This window comes from Cnephaeus nilssonii (assembly GCF_951640355.1).
Source record: "Cnephaeus nilssonii genome assembly, chromosome: 13".
Taxonomy (NCBI): domain Eukaryota; kingdom Metazoa; phylum Chordata; class Mammalia; order Chiroptera; family Vespertilionidae; genus Cnephaeus; species Cnephaeus nilssonii.
Window position 1 is genome coordinate 47,404,719 of NC_137084.1, and position 21,541 is coordinate 47,426,259.

General features: G+C 41.3%; 1 protein-coding gene across 3 annotated transcripts in view; it reads right to left on the reverse strand.

The window, feature by feature from the left end:
- The window catches only part of NARS2 (asparaginyl-tRNA synthetase 2, mitochondrial), a 127,518-nt gene that overhangs the window by 26,129 nt on the left and 79,848 nt on the right, over positions 1-21,541 (reverse strand). For 2 of the 3 annotated variants that reach the window (XM_079787604.1, XM_079787605.1), the window contains 4 exons: positions 13,179-13,311; positions 9,215-9,313; positions 9,062-9,099; positions 451-517 (listed from right to left, as the gene is read on the reverse strand). In XM_079787604.1, the coding sequence (XP_079643730.1) occupies positions 451-517; positions 9,062-9,099; positions 9,215-9,313; positions 13,179-13,311 (337 nt within the window). The remainder of the gene's footprint in view (positions 1-450; positions 518-9,061; positions 9,100-9,214; positions 9,314-13,178; positions 13,312-21,541) is intronic. The other variant, XM_079787606.1, reaches the window with a different exon arrangement.

Sequence of the window (21,541 nt, forward strand, 5' to 3'; positions counted from 1 at the left end):
TTTAAATAATCTATATAATAAACGCATAATATGCTAATTAGACTGGACAGCTGAACGACCTTTCGGACATCATTCCAGATGTCCTTCCAGACAAAGCCGCAGTGGTGGGGGCTGAGGCAGAGGCGGTTAGGGGTGAACAGGCAGGCAGGCGAGCAGTTAGGGATGATCAGGCAGGCAGGCAAAGAGATTAGGGGCGATCAGGCAGGCAGGCGAGTGGTTAGGAGCCAGCAGTCCCAGATTGTGAGAATGATGTCCGACTGCCAGTTTACATCCTCCGAGGGGTCCCGGATTGGGAGAGGATGCAGGCTGGGCTGAGGGACACCCCAGCCCCCCGCCACCCCCCCACTCCCCGCTGCCTGTACACAAATTTCATGCACCAGGCCTCTAGTAATAAGATAAGGATGAGGAAAAACATTTTGATATACACACACACTCAAACATAAATACTACCTCTGGGGTGAAGGTGAAGTTCTGGGACGCCTGCTTTAAGATCTCCACGGCTTCCGTATAAGAAATGCTGGAGAGAAACGGAAAAGCTGAGGTCAATACAATCGGCTATTGTTAACTAGTCCACCTGAAAACGAGAAAAGATCTATTTCCATAGTCTTTGAGATTATATGAGTATTAAATGATTACAAAGTAATCAGGAAATAAGGTTTACCTAATCCTATGGGTCTCCTATCAGCATGAAGAGAATGACCATCCAATAACCCCAGTCCTGACCTACTTACAGTGCACACAGAGCAGATAGTCACTAAGCAAGTAGAGATTTTCTCTGAATTCATGCTATGCCAATGCCATAATGAACGGTGTGAAATACAGAGGCTGAACGAGCAAAAATATTTTCCTAGAGCCATCATTCATTCATTCACCCAACACACATATTGGGCACCTACTCTGTGCTAGGGATTACTCTAGGCACTGGATATACAGTAACTAAAAATGAAGCTTCTGCCTTTATGGAGATATTCATGTGTGGTGTGTGTGTGTGAGAAAGAGAAAGAGAGAGATAGAGATAGATAGATAGATAGATAGATAGATAGATAGATAGATAGATAGATAGATAGATATTGGGGGTACAGGTGGAGAGTGGAGAGAAAAATAAACAAATAAACAGAAATAATATGATGCCAGGGAGCTATTGGTGCTATGGAGAAAAATAAAGCTAGGTAAGAAGACAGAGGATGTTTGAGGGTGCTATTTTAGAAAAGATGGTGAAGAAAGGCTTCACTGAGTTAGCGACATCTTAACAGAAACCTGCACGAAGTAAAGGAACCATATAAATATCTGGGGGAAGTATTCCTGGCAAAAGGAACAGTGGGTACACAGACCTGAAGTGAGGCCTGAGTCTGGCTCATTCAAAGAAGGAGAAGGTCAATGTGACCTAGTATAGAACAACGGGAAGAATGCCAGGAAATTAGATAGGAAAGGTAGTCACAGGTCAGGTCCTATGAACTTTTTCAGGCCATGGTAAGGCCTCTTTAATATATTCAAAGCATTGTTTAAGACTGGTTTAAGAAAAGTATCATTGGTTACCTCAGTAAGAAACCTCATGTCTAAAGCAAGCCAAGCCAAAAATTTATATGAATTGATTTGAACAGGTAATATATGCATATAGTGGTGTGTTTTTATTTTTTTTAAAGAAATCATTATGTTTCTCTGACTGGTTTATTTCATTTAGCATAATGCTCTCCAGTTCCATCCATGCTGTTGCAAATGGTAAGAATTCCTTCTTTTTTACTGCAGTGTAGTATTCCATTGTATAGATTTACCACAGTTTTTTAATCTACTCATCTGCTGATGGGCAGTTAGGCTGTTTCCAAATCTTAGCTATGGTGAATTGTGCTGCTATGAACATAGGGGTGCATATATCCAATGGAGTGATAAGGACATATATGTAGTACCTTAATCAATAAAGAAATTAAAAAATAAAGAAATCATTATGTATGAAAGAGTATACGGCTTTCCATCCTGTCCCATAGAGACCTAATTTGTTCCTCTCCTCACACAAATCACTGTTAGTGGTTTTGGGTACCCTTCCAGCAGGGTTTTCTCCCCAGAGGGTTTTATATATCTGTAAGCAAATATCCTATATAATAAAAGCCTAATATGCTAAGTGTCCGGTCATCCAGTCAGCTGTTCAACCAATCAAAGCATAATATGCTAATGACATGCTAAGGCTGCTCAACCGCTTGCTATGACGTGCACTGACCACCAGGAGGCAGACGCTCCAACCAGTAGGTTAGCTTGCTGTTGGGGTCTGGCCGATTGGGACTGAGCAAGACAGGCCAGGCATGCCCTGGAGCCTTCCCATGGTCCCTCCCTGGCTGACCAATCTCCCTCATCCCTCCCTGGCCCCGATCGTGCACCGGTGGGGTCCGTCGGCCTGGCCTGTGCCCCTCGCAATCCAGGACTCCTCGGGGGATGTCGGAGATCCGGTTTTGGCCCGATCCTGCAGGCCAGGCGGAGGCACCCCACTGGTGCATGAATTCGTGCACTGGGCCTCTAGTTAATATATAATCTCCCTATAAAAATAGATGGCAGCCATCACATACATACCATACACTCTTACATCGTTATTTATGCAAAAATATATACCCTACAGATCTTTCCATATCAGTATATGAAAAGCTTCTTCATTTTTTGAGCTATTATGTAATATTCTATTTTGTGGATGTATCCTAATTAGTTTTAGCCAGTCATCTACTGGTGGGTAGATATTTCAGCTATTTCCAATTTTGCTACTATAAATAATTACTACATATATCTATTTTTATGCTACAAATGACTCTCATATACTAATTTTGCAAATGAAAAAAAATGAAATTGTTGGTTCAAAGTGTGTTGGTATTTGCAGTTTTACATATTTTGAAAGATATTGCCAAAGATATTGTTGCCCTTTTACAGGGTTATACCAATTATGTCCACTAATATATGAAAATGTCAGTTTCCCTAGGTCTTCTGAAACAGCACTTTGGATGATTAAAAACAAAAATCTATAAAGTTCCTTAAGAACTTCGAGCTCAAAAAATAACTTACCCAACACAAACTTACTCTCTGAAGCAGAAATTAAGTTCATACTATAATAACTCACCAGAAAGTTGTGTCTTACAGTCCAAATAAAGCCCCCAAAGCTATGCTTTGAGAGATAACTTTTTTCAAAGATGAAAATTCCATTCAAATTAAAAACCTACTATTGAATAACAGGTAATTTCTAAGGTAAGAATGATGTTGGTGTTGGCAGTAGGAATAATTTTTAAACAAGCATCCTATAGAGGGGAAACTGAAGCTTAGAAATGATCAGTAAGTTGCCAAAAATGACTCATGTGACTAGTAAACTCTGGTGTGCTGAACAGAGTCTAAGCTTCTAACTGCTAAGATAATGTCTAAACCACTTGGAGTCTCATATGTTCAATAAAAACAAGAGATGTGGGTTTTCCCTCTGACTACTATCATTTACTAGTTATGTAAATCACCCCACCTTTATGGAAGCATTTTATACATTTTTTGTAATGTGGTATACAAACATTAAAAATTTTAGTGTTTTCACTTATAAGCAAGGAGACTGGATTATATTACCTAAAGTTCTTTCCTGCTCAGACATCCTGTTGTTCTATTCTATCATTACATGGTATGATCTACTCATCATACTGGGAAATGTAAGAGCAATCAAAAAGGATGTTGTACCACTGCTGTTATTGTTCCATTTTTAAGAAAAATGATTCTCATGTCCAAATGTCTCTTGCTTTTTCTGGACATGCTCCCTCCACACCTCAAGTTGAGGCAGAACTTTCAGGTTCAAATTACAGTTCTGATACTGTATATCCCTAATGGCCCTCTCAACTCTCTCTACTAATTTTTCTTGATATGTATACAGGTTATTTCCTCTCCTTCCCAGGAACTTTCCAAAGTGCTTTGAGGAGAGGAGAAGGCATTGTGGAATTGCATGGTACAGTATCCAAACATCTTCGTTTCAATGTTTATTGTTGAATGAAGAAAACTATTTTAAAGCTGTAAAACTACCATGCTAAAGAGCTCATCAATAGCATTCTCTGCCTCAAATTCACACACATGAATAAAGAGTAAGTAAAAAGGTAAGGATTCTATATTTTAAAAACCTCCATACCATAAAGGAAATGTAAAATAACTGAATTCTATTTGTGCTTGATAAAGGCTAAATTCAACTACTACATAAATTCCTTAAATAATATATTTTTACATGAAACAATTATAACAAGTCGTCAAGAATACACTGAAATCTAATGAAAAGATTACAGTCATACTAGAGTCCCGATGCACGACATTCGTGCAAGAGTAGGCCTTCCTTCCCCTGGCTGCCGGCACCGGCTTCCCTCTGGCACCCGGGACCTGGGCTTCCCTCTAGTCCTGGCTTAGTCCAAAAGGATGTCCAGAAGGACATCCGGAATGATGTATGGTCTAATTAGCATATTACACTTTTTTATTATTATAGAAGACTAGAGGCCCAGTGCATGATTTAATCATGCACCTGGTGTACCAGCTGGCTGTCTGTCCGCTGGTGCCCCAGGCCTTCCGAAAGCCTCCGCCGCGCTGGAGGCTTTCGGAAGGCCTTGCGCCGGCGCCGACAGACAGACAGCTCCCCCGCTTTGGCTTTTGATCGCGGGGGAGCCGGCTGTGTGTCTGTCCGCCGGTGCCCCAGGCCTTCCGAAAGCCTCCAGCTCCGCGGAGGCTTTCGGAAGGCCTTGCGCCGGCGCAGACAGACAGACAGCTCCCCCGCTTTGGCTTTTGATCGCGGGGGAGCCGGCTGTGTGTCTGTCCGCCGGTGCCCCAGGCCTTCCGAAAGCCTCCAGCTCCGCGGAGGCTTTCGGAAGGCCTTGCGCCGGCGCAGACAGACAGACAGCTCCCCCGCTTTGGCTTTTGATCGCGGGGGAGCCGGCTGGCTGTCTGTCCGCCAGTGCCCCAGGCCTTCCGAAAGCCTCCAGCTCCGCGGAGGCTTTCGGAAGGCCTTGCGCCGGCGCAGACAGACAGACAGCTCCCCCGCTTTGGCTTTTGATCGCGGGGGAGCCGGCTGGCTGTCTGTCCGCTGGTGCCCCAGGCCTTCCGAAAGCCTCCGGGGCAGCCATGACACAGACGCTGAGCTCGCGGCGCCACTGGCGCCGCGAGCTTAGCGTCCTGCTGGCCCAATCAGCTACCCCGGCCACCCTGAGTCCCGCCCCCTGCGCCTCCTGCTGGCCCAATCGTGGGCGTAGCGGAGTGATGGTAATTTACATATTACCATTTTATTATGTAGGATAGTATCGTGTGTGTATTTCAGAAAGTATCTCAATTCTAATTAATCATCGTGCCTAGGTCTCCTGTCATGTCCTCTTGTGGCTGTTAAAATCCCTGGTTACAAAGACTGGCAACCCCCCTTCACCTCCACCTTGAGAATCCTCAGCATCATGTCATTTATGCATATCCCTCTGGTGTTCAGTTACCTCTTCACTTCTAGCTCCTGGAATTTCTTTTACATTCTAGTGAACTCAACAATACATTTAAAAGGATTTTATAATACTTTAACTAGGAGTGTTTCTAAGTTATCTCGTCTGACAACTTGCTTCAGTAGTAGTCATTTGACCCTTCCAACAATATAAGACAAGTGACCATTTTACAGATGAGAAAACTAAAGTTCAGAAAAGTTAAAGATTTACTATTAATTAGGTTCATAGTTGTAATTAAATAATTATTCATGGAAATATCAAACTGTTCATCTTTTTCTCTAGATTTTAAATTCTATAGCAGGACCGATCCATGACTATTTTCACCACTGAATCCTCAATGAGTAGCATAGTGCCTAACTCATAGTAGGTAGTCGATAAATATTAATTCATTCATTAATGGCTAATAAGTGGCAGAAGCAGGATTAGAATCCAGGTCCTCTAAATCATAATTCACTATACTCAGTGTCTAAAGTAAATAGTGGTCGGAGTTAATAGGAAAACTCAAAGAGAGGACCTAGTCTAAAGGAGAATATCCTCACCCCTCCATGGTTACTCACATGTCATTTATGAATTCACTCAGGTATTCAATAGGTTGCCGAGTTCCTATCAGGGGCACTGTGCTAAGTACTGGGGACATAATAGTAAACAAAATAAACAAGCCTCTGACCACATGGAGGTGACAGACACTAACAAATAGTCACACATGTAAATTTAAGCCTCAACTATGACTTGTGCTGTGTGGGATGGATGATGGTAATGGCAATGATTGAAATGGCACAGACCATGAGGTCATTTCCCAACTTTAGTATTTTACGGACATAGACTCCAAAGCACAACAGTTAAGTGATACATAAGGGTCTTAAGGTCAGTGGGGGAGCTACAGCTATTCTAGCAATATCTCTAGAGCCCTTTCAAATACAGGAAGTATAGTGGTTGAAAGCATGAGCTTCGAAGTCAGATAAATATGAGTTTGAATATCACTTCTTCTTTTACTGGCCTACTCTCTTTGAGTTGATTCTTTATCTATCGAATGGCAATAAGAACTACTCACAGAGTTGTTGGGAAGATAAAATGAACCATTAATATCTGTAAAATTTATCACAGGCCCATAGTCAATGAATGGTGGATATATTTTTCCCCTATCTAAAATCTAGTACATTAAGTAGGAGCTACATTACTTCTCTTAATATCTTCTCCCTGGTTTTCCGTCACCAGCACAAATTCCTTCAGATGTCCAAATTACTTCTTTCCTTATCTACTTAATTACTACTTCTATCAATACGCTTATGTCCAGAACACTCCTATAAACTCCACATCTATGCACTCAAACTGCCTACCCAGCAGTTACTACTGGATGTCTGAAAAGATTCTCAGTCTTAAAATGATCCCTAATAATAAAGATTTGGTATCATCCCCTTTCTCCCCCAAACCCCTGCTACTCTTATGACTTTCCCAATCTCAGTTAATGGCAACTCCAATTTTACAGCGGTATAGGACAAAAGCATTGAAGTCACCCTTGACTCATCTCTCTCCTTCTCCCTCTCAGCAAATCCTATTTGCTCTATCTTTAAAATATATCTAGAACAGGAAAACCTCTCTCTACCTCCATTGCCACTATCCTGATCTGTGAATGTTGATTTTATTTTTCAATGTGGTTGGGCTACGGTACCCAGATATTTAATCAAACATTATTCAGGAAGTTTCTGTAAAGGTGTCTTTTGGAGGAGATTAACATTTAAATCTGTGGCCTCTGAGTAAAGCAGTTTACCTCCATAATGTGGGTGGGTCATATCTAGTCAGTCGGAGGCCTTAATAGACTACATGTTTAACTTCCTTATGTTGTTTTTTAGCTATTATTACCTCCACCAGAAATGTAAGCTCAATGAAGGCAGGGAGTTTTATCTGCTTTGTTCACTGCTTTAATACAGTTTTTATGGTCCTGGCTCTGCTCTCGAGCGAGGAGGTTGTGGCGACAGCAAGTTCCAGGCGATTCAAGCTCCATAAGGATGATGGAGGTTGTTCACAAAGACCGACCATATGGGGAAGGAAGAGCTCGTCAAAGTGCAATATTGATGACACGATTGGGGACCTTAAGAAGCTGACTGTAGCCCAAACTGGTAGCCTTTGGAACAAGATCGTACTAAAAAGTGGTACATGATTTTTAAGGACCACATTTTTCTGGGATGAACCTGGAGCTTTATTACCAACAGAGCACAATCCTCCCTGCCTCCCACAACCTGCCCCCTGCTGTCCCCTCTCCTCCTACCCTTACCTCCCACACTGGTATGGATGATTGTTTTTAAAAAGTCATGTTAATAAAAACTTAGAAGCAGAAAAAAAGACAGTTTTTAGATTCTAGAACAATGCCTGGTACATAGTAAGTATTCAATATAAATTTAAGTGAAAGAAAAAAACCTAAAAAGCCCTCACTTATACTTCATTGACTTTCCATTCTCTATCACAGGACGGCTGACTATTTTCTTCTTTTCTGAGCCCACTTCTGCTGCCTCACTAATCATTCAGGATCAGGGACTCATCATCACTTTTAACTTATAGCCTGAGGGTCTGCCAAGCATGTCAAACTCAAAGGCTAACACAGGCCAAATAAACAAGGCATGCAGCCCATACATGCTTGGGCTGATACCTGAAATTCTCAACTCAGTCAATCTGCCAAATTATTATATTCCCCTCCTCAAGGACGGGATGAAGTCTTTATTAAAACAAAAGCTTCCCGAACCTAAAGATTGCAAGTGAGGAATGATATTAATTTATTTTTCAGAAGCAATTTTCTACTCTTCTAATGTCCAACTTCCTATACATACTGTAAACACACTGAATACTAAGTTTTATATGCCTCTTTGATTAATATGGTTGGTGAAATAAGTATCAAGTATTACTTAAATAGAATTATAGGGGAAATAAGACAATAATATATGTTACGCTTTTAAAAAGTGGCAAAAAAGTTTAGAATATATTATCAGATTTTAGCAAGTGATGGTAAAGAAACGGGAAGACTGAGAGAAAAACTGAGACAGACATTACATGTATGTATTAAAAAATTTTTTTTCTTTTTAATCCTTGCCCGAGGATATTTTTCCATTGATTTTTAGAGAGAGGGAAAGACAGAGAAACATACATAAGAGAGAAACATATCGATTGGTTGCCTCCTGCATGAGCCCTGACTAGGGGCTGGGCCAGAGAGGAGCCTGCAACCAAGGTACATGCCCTTGACTGGAATCGAACCTGGGACCCTTGGGTCCGCAGGACGACGCTCTATCCACTGAGCCAAACCAACTAGGGCTTAAGTTTGTTTTTAATGAGCCAATTTTGATTTCTAAAGTTAGTATTAGTTTGAATTGCATTAATACAGTTAATAATTACTATGTTCATTTATATTGCTATAATTTATTCATTCATTTATTCATGAAACATTGATTACTGACTATGAACCAGAAACAAGAGCTATAAAAATAATTAAAATATAGGTCTTTCATGAGTCTAGGGAGCGTGATAAGAAGGTATATAAGCAAAAAATTTAATACAGTGTGATAAATGATGCTAAAGTATGAATACAGTTCAGAGAAAGTATAATATCTACTTACGTTAAAAAGTTGTTTTTTAACATATGTTCTAATCTGTCCTTGGTAAGAAAAGAGAAAAAAGAAAATTTATTATAAACTGTAATTGTATTCATTATATATCATTAACATATTTAAAGAGTGGATGTCTTGGGCTTTATCTACCAAATGAATTACCTTTTGGCCAGGAGCAATGAACCTGTGGCAGAGCGCAACATCCTCGGGACAGCTGGCGAGAACCATCGCTGTGGCGGACTTGAAGAGCCCCTCCATGACCTGAGAGCAATGACAGAACAGCCTGACTTGGGAGCCACTTTATGTGTAGGACCTGTTGAGGGTATTGGAAGGACTGCCTCCAGGTTTAGCAACTATAAATTGGTCAGGCCACCTCATCCTCAATGCAATACAGCAAGTTCAGTTTTCCAGATTGATTAGAGGAGGAATTGCAACTTCTCAGAGGGAGCAAAATGAGACAGAAAAACATTTAAATCTTTTGTCAACAGCTTCAATACTGATATTGAAGTCGGATGTCAAATAAACAGCTAAAACTGATTGATGCCTCTCTAAATTTCAATACACTCACTTATAGAATCATAACAATAACAGTACTTAGCTTACAGGATTGTTGTGAGAGCTAAATGAAATAATACATGTAGAAGATTTAGCTTAGTACCCAGCCCACAGAAGCACAACAAATATTAGTTATGAAGAGTGAGACACTTTGAAAAGTGTTTCATTCAGTCACTGGTAAAGGAAAGTAAACTTGTAAAGGAGAGAGGCAATGAGATATATCTACACCTAAATATACATACATTTTTGCTTTTCTAAAGCATAAAGCAAAAAATAACACTAACCATTATATAACACAAATCAGCATACACAACTGTAAACCTACTTTTGCCTCCCTTTATAAGAATTCATTCAACCAGAAGTGTCCATAGAAATCTCACGGGGAAAACTTGTTCGTAGAAGAAGAAAGTGATTGAAATGGAAAATATTTCTAAAATATTTTTAACCCAAACTAAAATTATTTGCTTAAAGTCAATGAAATCATAATAGGCCCTCCAAATGTCATACTCGTAAAGATACATGCATTTATTAAGCGCAGGCTGCCTCTCTGGCATCACTGGTGAATCCTATCAAGGCTGCAAATGCAGGGAGTGCGTGTGTGTGTGTGTGTGTGTGTGTGTGTGTGTGTGTGTGTGTGGCGGGGGGGGGGGCATAAGCGTTTACTGAAATAATTTAATATGACTGGATGTAACAAAGTATTTAATTACCAAGTGACAAACAGATATATTTATATTTATACATACTTTACATTTTTATATTTGGAAATATATATGGATACATAATATAGAAGTAAGGAATAATTGGATAGAAGAAGAGCAAAAAGGAGGCCAAAGATCTTTTACCTTGAGGCTGTATCTCCTTCACTCTAGCAATGAGATAAAGAAATCACTAAATAACTAAATGATTTATGAAGAGTCATATCTTCAGTTACTAAAAAAAGCCGATGCATATTGGGAGGAAAAAAGAACAGGTAGGTTGGACAGTGTGCCTGCATAATTGAGGGACACAGTATACCTATCAGTAAATCAGTAAGATGAAGACTTTGACCACTGGAGCTGTTAAATCGGTGTCTTTCATGAGCAGTAAATTTCCATTTGAAGAAGTAAATCATTGGCTTCTCTAACCTTGACTTTCAGACTATGCTCTATAAATATATTTGAAGGAAAAAGAAACATAACTGAAGGGTCAGCATAACCCTCAGATGTTTTTAAAGGTATATTACTCAATGGCTCTAAAATAGTAACATGTAATTGCTATACCTCATGAGGAGAAAATCCTTTGTTACAATATTTTAACTTAATATTTAAGAGACTGCTCTTCATCAGGATAATAATTCCCACAGAATGTAATTTATAAAAGGAAGAAAAGTTAAGAAAAGCAGGAGATCACTTTTGAGGGAACTTATTTTTTTCACTTATATTTAGGAGAAAAGCTTATATTTTAATTAATCAAATCATTCAACAGTATATGTGCTAAGTCCCACTCAGTGTAGTACCAAATATATGTTAATTATAGAATATATAATTATGAAGCAAATATTATAATGTTTAATAAATTCTAACATAATTTATGTATTGTTTTTGTAGCTGTTCCCTCTGGACTCTATTTTGGGGCAGCGGAGACAGGGTCAAGGCAGAAGAAATAGTGAGGTAAAAAGTATGGTTCTGTTCCTTACAATACTCTCATTGCCCAAGTGAAAGAGTAAGACAGAATTGGGTTGTGGGCTCAAACTGAAAGCAACTTAAGGAATTTACTGACTCCATGGGAGGCTCAGACCTGAATCGCTACAATCTAGAAAGGGGTTACTCAACAGTTTTAATATTGATATTTTTGGCCAGAGAATTATTTGTTGGGGGGAGAGGGCTGTGCGCTATGGGATGCTGAACAGCATTCCTAGACTACTCACTCGATATCATTAGCAACCACTCCCAACCTACTCCCTAGTGATCCAGAACAATAGTGGGAGATGTTAAAGGGGTAGGGAAATGGATACTATGGCATGTGGCCAGAACACCCCTTCAGAACCAAGAGCTTTCTCTGCTGGGAATATTAACTGCTGTTGGTTCATGGTCGAGTCCCTCTTCAGGAAGGGTCCAGGCCAAGAGTGCTCTCTTACCGTGGTTACACCTCTTCCCAAGGATGGCCCATGTCCAATGACTGGTTGATGGGGGGGAAGCACAAAAGCCCACCTCTCGCCTTCTTATGGGACAACTATGAAGGACCATTCCAGCTCCAAAGCTCGTCACAGAGCTGGCGAAGGCCTCTGTTTGTACATGCATCACAGTTCAACTTCTCCCTCTGCCCAGTGCTGCGTTCTTCCTTTCCCTACAGGTGTTGTTCTCTAGAGCATTCCTCAATAATCCCCCGATGCTAATCTCTGATTTAGAGCTTGCTTACTAGAAAATACAACCTAAGACAGGATGATCAAATAGTGAGTCCATTCTGTTTGGTGGTATATTTAGTATTTATGTTTTAAGTGGAATTGGGTCATTTACAGGGTGAATAAGAATAGAAGAGATATAAATGAAAGTGATAGCTGATAAAAATTGCTATAATAAACATCTTGTAATTACAAATCCAAACTAAGATGTTAACCAAAATGGTATTGAGTAGAGAATTCATAATAACAATAGTAAATAATTTCTGGGTCCTTACTAAGTGCCATGAACTATGCTAAGTACCTTATATATATTATCTGTCTAATCCTCTGAACCAGCGGTCGCCAACCTTTCGAACCTCACGGACCACTGGTTGGTGACCGCTGTTCTGAACTATCCTATGAGGTAAGCATTATTATTCCCATTTTATAGATGAGGAAACTGAGGCTCAGAGAAATTAAGCCCCTTGCTTAAAGTTACATAGCAAGGAAATGATGAACAAATCCTGGTCCATTCCACTCCAGAACGTGTGTTTTCTATCTGGATTATGGCCACAACCTCCTAAAAGGACTCCCACCCCTATTTTTATCTCACTCTAAATCATTTTTCATATTGCTGCTAGAGAGATTTTTCTAAATTATAACTCCGATCATGGCCTTTCCCACTGAGAACTCCTTCTCCTTTACCTTTTGGATTAAATTCAAACTCCTTAGCATGGCATTTCTCCATCCTCATCCCTTGCCTCCTGTGGATGCTTTCTAATATAGTTATATAGAAATTTCCCTAACCATAAAGATGTTTTATTTGTTTGCCTAGGAAATGACAAGGGCTACTATTTACTGGGCCTGCAATGTGTCAGACCTTGTGCTTTACATTGTATACACTCTTTCTTTTACTCCTCACAATAACCTTATGAAATAGGTACTATTATTCTCATTTTACAGTTGAGGAAGTTAAAGATCACCAAGGTTAGGTAACATCATAACAAAGTTAAGAGCAAACCTGAGATATGAACTTAAATGTCTGGCTCTTGTACTAAAGGCATTCTATAGATGTTTATTAAATTAAGTAGTTCTCTATCTTCTTCATCCTATGAACACCTTGCAATGCACAGATGTAAAAATGTATACAAAAGCATTTTAATGTCACAGATGCCTGACATTTAGAATCTATTTTAAAATTTGTGTACCTACCTGCATGAGATCTTGAAGGCTCTCAACAAAAGAGATCTCAGCTTCTACCATATAAAACTCTGCCAGGTGTCTCCGGCTCTGAGAATTCTCAGCTCGAAATGTTGGACCAAAGGTAAACACTTGAGTAAAAGCTCTGCAATTCAAGATTAATAGTATAAAAATAGGATTCACATGATTAATTTTAAGTATTTAAAATACTCAGTGAGCTCTTAAAAGGAAAAAAAAAGTTTTTGGCCTCTGTCTTGTCCACAAATGCATACATATTAGCTGCTGTATTTCCTTAATGGTTGATAATAATAGTTTCATTAAAAGGGTTACATTTATAGAAACTATTTTATCCTGAAGGAATTTGCAAATGCTTTACAAACCCTATGGCTCACTAAATATAGAATGATAACCACCTCTGGGTGCACTCTACTGCAGCTGCCTTAAACAGCAGGCAACTACATTTCACAGCAATCAAGAGCAAAGTAAACGAAAAACACCACATCCCAAGAAGCTACACAGAGAATCTAGATAGTAACAATTAAAATTAGAATTTCATGTCAATAAAATGGGCTTATTATTTTTTAAATATGTGAAAAAAGAATATCAAATATGTATGGTGATTTGCCTTGTTCAAAGCCTACCCAACCACCCAAGTTTCAATTAATGCCGAGTAAGCACTAAAATTTGGAGGTAATGTGGATTTTGAAGAACTGTCTACTTTATCCACTGGTTTTCAAAAAGAACTATAGCTCAATAATCCCAACATGAAAAAGGTATTTTAAAATTCCTACAGAAGTGGACATTACATCTGAATTCATTCTTTAACACTTATAGTCTCCTCAGAAACAGGGCAACAACTGAGATTAGATCAAACATACAGGAAGTAATGATTATTTATTGAGGACTATATAATCTTTGAATTTTAAGGTTTTGCTACGGGAAACGAAGAGGTGTGGGGTTCTTCAGCTATCATCCCTAGCTTTTTTCACTTGTCTGTCATCAGTCAAATAACATCAGAAAATAGTGCAGAAAATAAATGCATTGTGAATATACATACCAGTTTTAAATTTATCTATTTGAAGATACTCTGAGAAGCAAAACAGTAAAACAATTACAGTGGAAATAAAAAGATTTATGTTTTCTTTCACAAAAGGCCATTTCAGTAAACACTGTTAAGCGCCCAGCCTGTTTTGTCTTCCGGATGGAAAGTATAGTGGCAGTCACCGGTGACTGACAGGGCACTTAATGTGTTAAGGTTTAGTTGGTAAGAAGCTTAGGAATTTATGTTTTGGTTCTACAGTCATCTTACTGAGACCATGATCAGTTGACCTCTAAGAACTTTGGTTTCTAATGGAGAAATAAATAGTAAGAACTCAAAAATATTACTATGGCAACCTCTTTCCCAAGATTTAGATCCAGACTCGCCTATTAGAATGTCCTTGAAAACACTAAACCTACCTTGTCCCCATAAACAAACAAAAGACAAACAAAAATGGACGATCCTGGTCCTAGCCAGTTTGTCTCAATGGATAGAGCCTCGGCCTGCAGACTGAAGGGTCCCGGGTCAAGGGTACATCCCGCAATTGCAGGCTCTTCCCCAGCCTGGACCCTGGTCAGGGCGCGTGCAGGAGGCAACCAATCGATGTGTTTCTTTCACATCAATGTTTCTCTGTCTTTCCCTCTCTCTTCCACTCTCAATGGAAAAAATATCCTTGGGTGAGGATTTAAAAAAAAGGACAATCCTGCTTTTCCTTTTACATTCCCCCCAATTCTGCTCATTTCCGTTAGTCCACCTAGTCACTCCAATCATACCCCCCACTTCTTCCCCACTGCCCACATTTCCTGTATCATTCTGATTGAGCACAACATTATATTGTTCACACTTCGGAAAGCTCTCTGAAATCCAGAGACTTTGCTTTATCTCCACAGATACTGTCTTGTGTGTAAATAAACTCTTGTGTTTTGCTTAGAAACCTAAAACAGATTTTAACTGGTGTCTGCCACCTATCTTTCTTCCTCCAGCCCCAAACTACTGCAAGTTTTCAAACTCAAATCTGATTATCTCAGCCCTAATTTTAAAATCCTTCAAAGGATAATATTCAAACTCCTAACTCTGACTCAACTGTCTTTCACAAAGCCTTTTCTCCAATGAAGACATTCTCCTTACCCGGCATGCCCTGCATGTTAGGCCTTTGCACAGGCTGTTCCCTACTCTCTAATGCCCATCCTTTTTCCTCTCTCTCCAAATGGCAAATTCCCATCTATCCTTCAAGACTTGGCTCAAATGTCACTTTCTCTTTGTAACCTTACTACATACCCCAGAATTGAGCATTCCCTCCTTTTTATGACTATGAAAATTGTTTCATATATTTATTATACAGAACATATCACTTTGAAATGCAATTATATGCACTGAGTGGCCAGATTATTTTGATCTCTGAACACATAATATTCTGGCCACTCAGTATATATATATATTAGAGGCCCGGTGCATGAATTCGTGCATGGGTGGGGTCTGGCCAGCCTGGCCAGGGGGAGGGGACATGGGCGGTTGGCCGGACTGCCTGCTGGTCTAACTCCTGGTCAAGGGGACAATTTGCATATTAGCCTTTTATTATATAGGATATACACTGAGTGGCCAGATTATTATGCATTCAGAGATCATAATAATCTGGCCAGTCAGTGTATATCGGTATCTTTCTCCTCCAATGAACTATGAAATTTTCCAGAGCAGGAGTCATGCTTTATTCATATTTGCATCTCCGGTGCCTAAGATAAAACAGGTGCTGAAGTTGAATGAATGAGGACTAATGATGATGACAGGCTTGCTCAGTTGTAAACTCAAAAAAGAAAAACATCTTCGCAAACAGCAACATTACAACCATGTACAGAAAAATACGCAGATATACAGGGAGGAGCAAAAGTGGGTTTACAGATGTGAGTACGTGAAACACAACTTATTCTTGTATTATTATTTATTAATTATATTGTCTATAAGATCAACTGTAAACCTAATTTTGACCCACCTTGTATTTTACTGTGGCTGTTACTCAGTACCTAAAATGGGTCAAATAATCTAGGTCTGTCCCAAACAATAAATTCAAAAATTAGAAGGCCTTGAGTTTCCAATCTATGATTACACAATCTCTAGGTAGATTGACAATAGTATATCTAAATAAATAAAATGACAATTTCTTCCTGGTACTGCATCACAAGAAATTGTATATACAGCTATTCACTAACAATAAAGGATATTTTATTGAGATGTTCCAGGGTATAAATAGAAATGAGGTGACCTCAGCAAAATTTAGTTTGAGGGCTCTGAGGGAGATTTACAAGAAGCAGGCAGTTATATTCCAGAAATATAAGGAAGGCCAAGGGACTGCTGCTCAAAGGAGACATGCTATTTGTATTATACGAGGTACCAAGAAAACAGTGGTTTCTAAAAGAACAAGTTCAGTCACAAGAGCATCTGCTTCTCCCACGGCAATTCTATGTGTGGGCTCTAAAATGAGTAGCAATAGGGATGTTTCATTTAACAATGGTTAATAATTTCTCCTAGCAATGCAGGGTAAGCTCTCTAGTATGATACACAGAAGTAGATCAGCAATTTTAATTACTAGTGACCTGGTGCACGGATTTGTGCACATTGAAAGAAAATTAATTAGAAAAAATATATTAATATCGCTAGTCACCCTTTCTCTATAATAGAAGTGTCAATTAAATTCACGATAGACAATTACAGATTGAAACACACGCATGAGATTGGCGCCATGCGAGAGCTTTATATGTATCACACATGCGTGAGTCAACTTAGCCTTTTATAGATATAGAATAAACTTGTTTAATTAGACCTGCTTTCTGATTTACTAGTAGCTAACATTTTTCCAGCCCAGTGAAGCACCCCAACTTCTCTTTCAGGTAATTGTCACCAACACAGCAGTAAATATTAACACGAAGCACATTATTATTGTAGATCACGCAGGGAGAACAAAGGGTAAAATATTTAACTCCAGCAGTGTTTGACTATATTCTGCGCAGTGAGAAAACCTGTCATTTTCAAGGTCCACCATTTCTTACTTCTTTTCAGTCAGGTCAAGTTTCTAAGCTTTCTAAATCTGTTTTCCAGCTAATGAAAAGAAAATAGGATTCCACCAAGTCTCCTATGTACCTAACTCCAGGACTTCTATGAGAATCAAGTGAGATGAGGCATGGGAAAACACTTCACAGACATTTGGTTAAAGTGTAAAATGTCTGCACCTGGCTATAAAGCAAGTCATGTTCCTGGGCTGAAGAAACTGCAAGGAGGCTAACTGCTAGGGAGAGGAAGCTGGGCTTTGCTATGTGACGTCATTGCCTGGCACCCACAGTGACCGTTTCTGGGCTGGGCTGTGGGCCGCATTTTGCGCCCTGGGGTCTGGGCAGCATCAGCTGTGATTTGGTGGGCTGTCGCTCCAGGGTGGTGGCGGGGCCTGTGTCCCACTTGGAAGAAGCCGAGTGTTGCTTTGTTGGCGCCAGGTCCGTGCTGCTGTTTCTCTGTAAATGGCAAGTGTGTGTCACGGCAGCTCCTGCGTTGAGAGTCTTCCCCCTGGTGGTCAGTGCGTGTCATAGTGACCAGTCAGATGGTGGCTGGGACACTTAGCATATTAGCCTTTTATATATATATACTAGAGGTCTGATGCACGAAATCTGTGCAAGAGTAGGCCTTCCTTCCCCCAGCTGCCAGCACCGGCTTCCCTCTAGCACCCAGGACCTGGGCTTCCCTCGCAGCCCCGGCTTCGTCGGGAAGGTTGATGGGTCTAATTAGCATATTACGCTTTATACACACACACACACACACACACACACACACACACACACACACACACATATATATAGACTAGAGGCCCGGTGCATGAAATTCGTGCACGGGGGGGCGGGGGTGTCCCTCAGCCCAGCCTGCACCCTCTCCAATTGGGGACATCCCTCTCACAATCCAGGACTGCTGGCTCCAAACCGCTTGCCTGCCTGCCTTCCTGATTGCCCCTAACCACTTCTGCCTGCCAGCCTGATCACCCCCTAACCACTACCCTGCCAGCCTGATTGATGCCTAACTGCTCCCCTGCCAGCCTGTTTGCCCCTAACTGCCCTCCCCTGCAGGCCTGGTCCTCCCCAACTGCTCTCCCCTGAAGGCCTGGGTCCCTCCCAACTGCCCTTCTCTGCAGGCCTGGCCGCCCCCAACTTCCCTCCTCTGCCAGCTTGGTCACCCCTAACTGCCCTCCCCTGCAGGCTTGATCGCCCCCAACTGCCCTCCCTTGCAGGCCTGGTCCCTCCCAACTGCACTCCCCTGCTGGCCATCTTGTGGTGGCCATCTTGTGTCCACATGGGGGCAGCCATCTTGTGTGTTGGAGTGATGGTCAATCTGCATATTACTCTTTTATTAGATAGGATAGAGGCCTGGTGCACGGGTGGGGGCCAGCTGCTTTGCCCTGAAGGATGTTCAGGATCAGGGTGGGGGTTCCCTTGGGGGGTGGGGCGGCCTGAGCGAGGGGCCTTTAGTGGTTTGCAGGCCGGCTACACCCCCTGGTGACCCAAGCAGAGGCCCTGGTATCTGGGGTTTATTTATCTTCTACAATTGAAACTTTGTAGCCTGGAGCGGAGCCAAGCCTTCTGCTTGCTCCTCCGTGGCGGCAGCCATTTCTGTTGGGACTTATGTATCTTCTATAATTGAAACTTTGTAGCCTTGAGTGGAGCCTAGGCCGGCAAGGGCAGGTGGAAAGCTTGGCTTCCTCCATTGCCGTGGAAACCCAAGCCTCCCTCCTGCTCTCTGTGGCCGTAGCCATCTTGGTTGGGTTTATTTGCATATTCGCTCCTGATTGTCTGGTGGACATGGCTTGTGGGTGTAGCAGAGTGATGGTTAATTTGCATATTACTCTTTTATTAGATAGGATTAGAGGCCCAGTGCACGGAATTTGTGCATGGGAGGGGGGGGTCCGTCAGCCTGGCCTGCACCCTCTCACAATCTAGGATCGCTGGCTCCCAACCGCTTGCCTGTCTGCCTGCATGATCGCCCCTAATCACTCTGCCTGATCACCCCTAACCACTCGCCTGCCTACCTGATCGCCCCTAACCCTTCTGCCTGCCTTCCTGACCACCCCTAACTGCTCGCCTGCCTGCCTGATCACCCCTAACCACTCGCCTGCCTGCCTGATCATCCCTAACCATTCTGCCTGCCTGATTGTCCCTAACTGCTCACCTGCCTGCCTGATCGCCCCTAATCGCCTCTGCCTCAGCCCCCACTGCTGCAGCTTTGTCTGGAAGGACATCTGGAAGATTGCTCGGCTGTCCAGTCTAATTAGAATATTACACTTTTATTATTGTAGACTAGAGGCCCGGTGCATGAATTCATGCACGGGTGGGGTCCAGCCAGCCCGCCTGATCGGGGCCGATCGGGCCAGGTCAGCTGGGGGGAGGGGATGCAGGAGGTTGGCCGGCCAGCCCCACCTCCGATCGGGATGGAGGGACTGATGGGGGATAAGGGGTGGGGCTGGCTGGGGGGAGGGACCACGGGCAGTTGGCCAGCTGGCCCTGCCCCTGTTTGAACTCCCGGTTGAGGGGACAATTTGCATATTAGCCTTTTATTATATAGGATAGATAGTAAAAATCAGACTCTAATTGAGGTACCCAAGAGTTAAGTAGTATTCTACTAGGGTAAGTAAAAACTGATAGCCATGGTGCTTCCTCTGAATTAAGAGAAAGATAAAATGAGTGGAAGGTTTGTTGAAAAACTGCCTAACTCAGCATCCAGTCTTTGAGCAGACGAATGTTTCAGTTCTTCAGTAATGATCCCCTAGGTCAGTGCCCTGTGTTCTATCAGACAAGCAGGGATGGCAGGAGGTACAGTGATAGTGGCTGCCATTAGCAAGCGCTCCTTGTGGGCCAGGCATTATGTTTAAGAACCTTACAGTTAACTCCTTTATAGTTAACCCAATAATGTATGCATTGCTATTTCTAGTTTCAGACTAAGAAGCTGAAGTCCAGAGAGGTTAAGAAGCTTTCCCCAAAGTCACAGAATCATAGCCTAAAAAGTGGTGGGAGCCAGATTCAAATCCAGATCTGACGCAGCCTTAATTATGATATTAAAATAATGATGCTCCTAACTGAACATTGGCAGTCCCCCCTCCCAGAGATAACTAGGATAAGTAGTTTGGTATATTTCCCTTCCTTATGAAGAGCATTATTTGTTTTATGTGTTAAAAGTATAACTCTAGGATATGTTGTCTTCATGTAAATAGTGAGAATGATACATTTACATCAATAATTTATAACCTTTAGCAAGTCATTTAGCCCTCCTGTTCTTCAAATTCTTCCCTGAGTGAAAAACGGTATGGTGGTGGAGCTTGGCATTAATTTCTGGTATCTTTGAAATGACTTCTGTTTCTAGGTTCCTGTGAAATTTCTCTTATTTAATTTACGCTGATTTTAAAATTTCTCTGTCTTCCACAGAAAGCCATTTGCAGCAAGGCTTGGACCAACCAACATTTAAAATAAAATCTGAGAACAGGGCCATTTCTAAAATAAGATACAAAACCAGGTGAAAGGCCAGTGCTGCTGTGAGAAGAAACAAGCAGAAAAAGAAAACACTCAGCACTACAAAGCATTCTTGTGCCAAATTATGGAGCGAGGAGAGCTATATTAGGAAAGTCCACAAGCTTGGAGTTGATGTTTAAGATAACAAAAGGACACTCAAAACACACCAACCAAGGCAGCTACGAAAACGGCTTTTTAAAAATAAAGAGTGGTTACCAAACAAGGTTCTTCAAAGGCCCTTTTCTCCCTTGAGGGGCGTTTTAGGAGGCCCTAAATTGGCAAGTGGAATTCTATAAAATGGGCACTGGTTGCCTGGCCATTTATTCTTTTCGGCCCTGCAATTTAAGAGCTGATCTTTATATTTTGAAAGAACAGAGGAATTATTTTTCTTTAGCTGGGGAAGAACTTAAGCAGCATTTGGCGCATCAGCAACTTTCCCTCAAGCCCTAGCTCCCAACCTCCTATCACTTCTCTACTGTCAGTTCAGTAACGTTCACTGAACTGAAGTGAACTGCAGACAGCTTTAAACTGGCTTTTAAACAGCCTTTGTCTACTTTTATTTAGAAAAGGACTTCATCATCCAGAAAATAATCATTGACTTTATGACTGCTTTGTATCTACTGGATTATCAATAACGTGATGTATTTGTCATTCATTATTTCTGCATGCTTAACAAAGTGGACTGCGCACCTTTTCAGCTTTCCCTATTCCTCCATCGTGCAACCCATTTGGTCGAAGGGTATAAGAGAGATGTAGCTCTCACTGTTTCATCAATTCACATCAAGATGCCTTAGGGGGGAATGCAC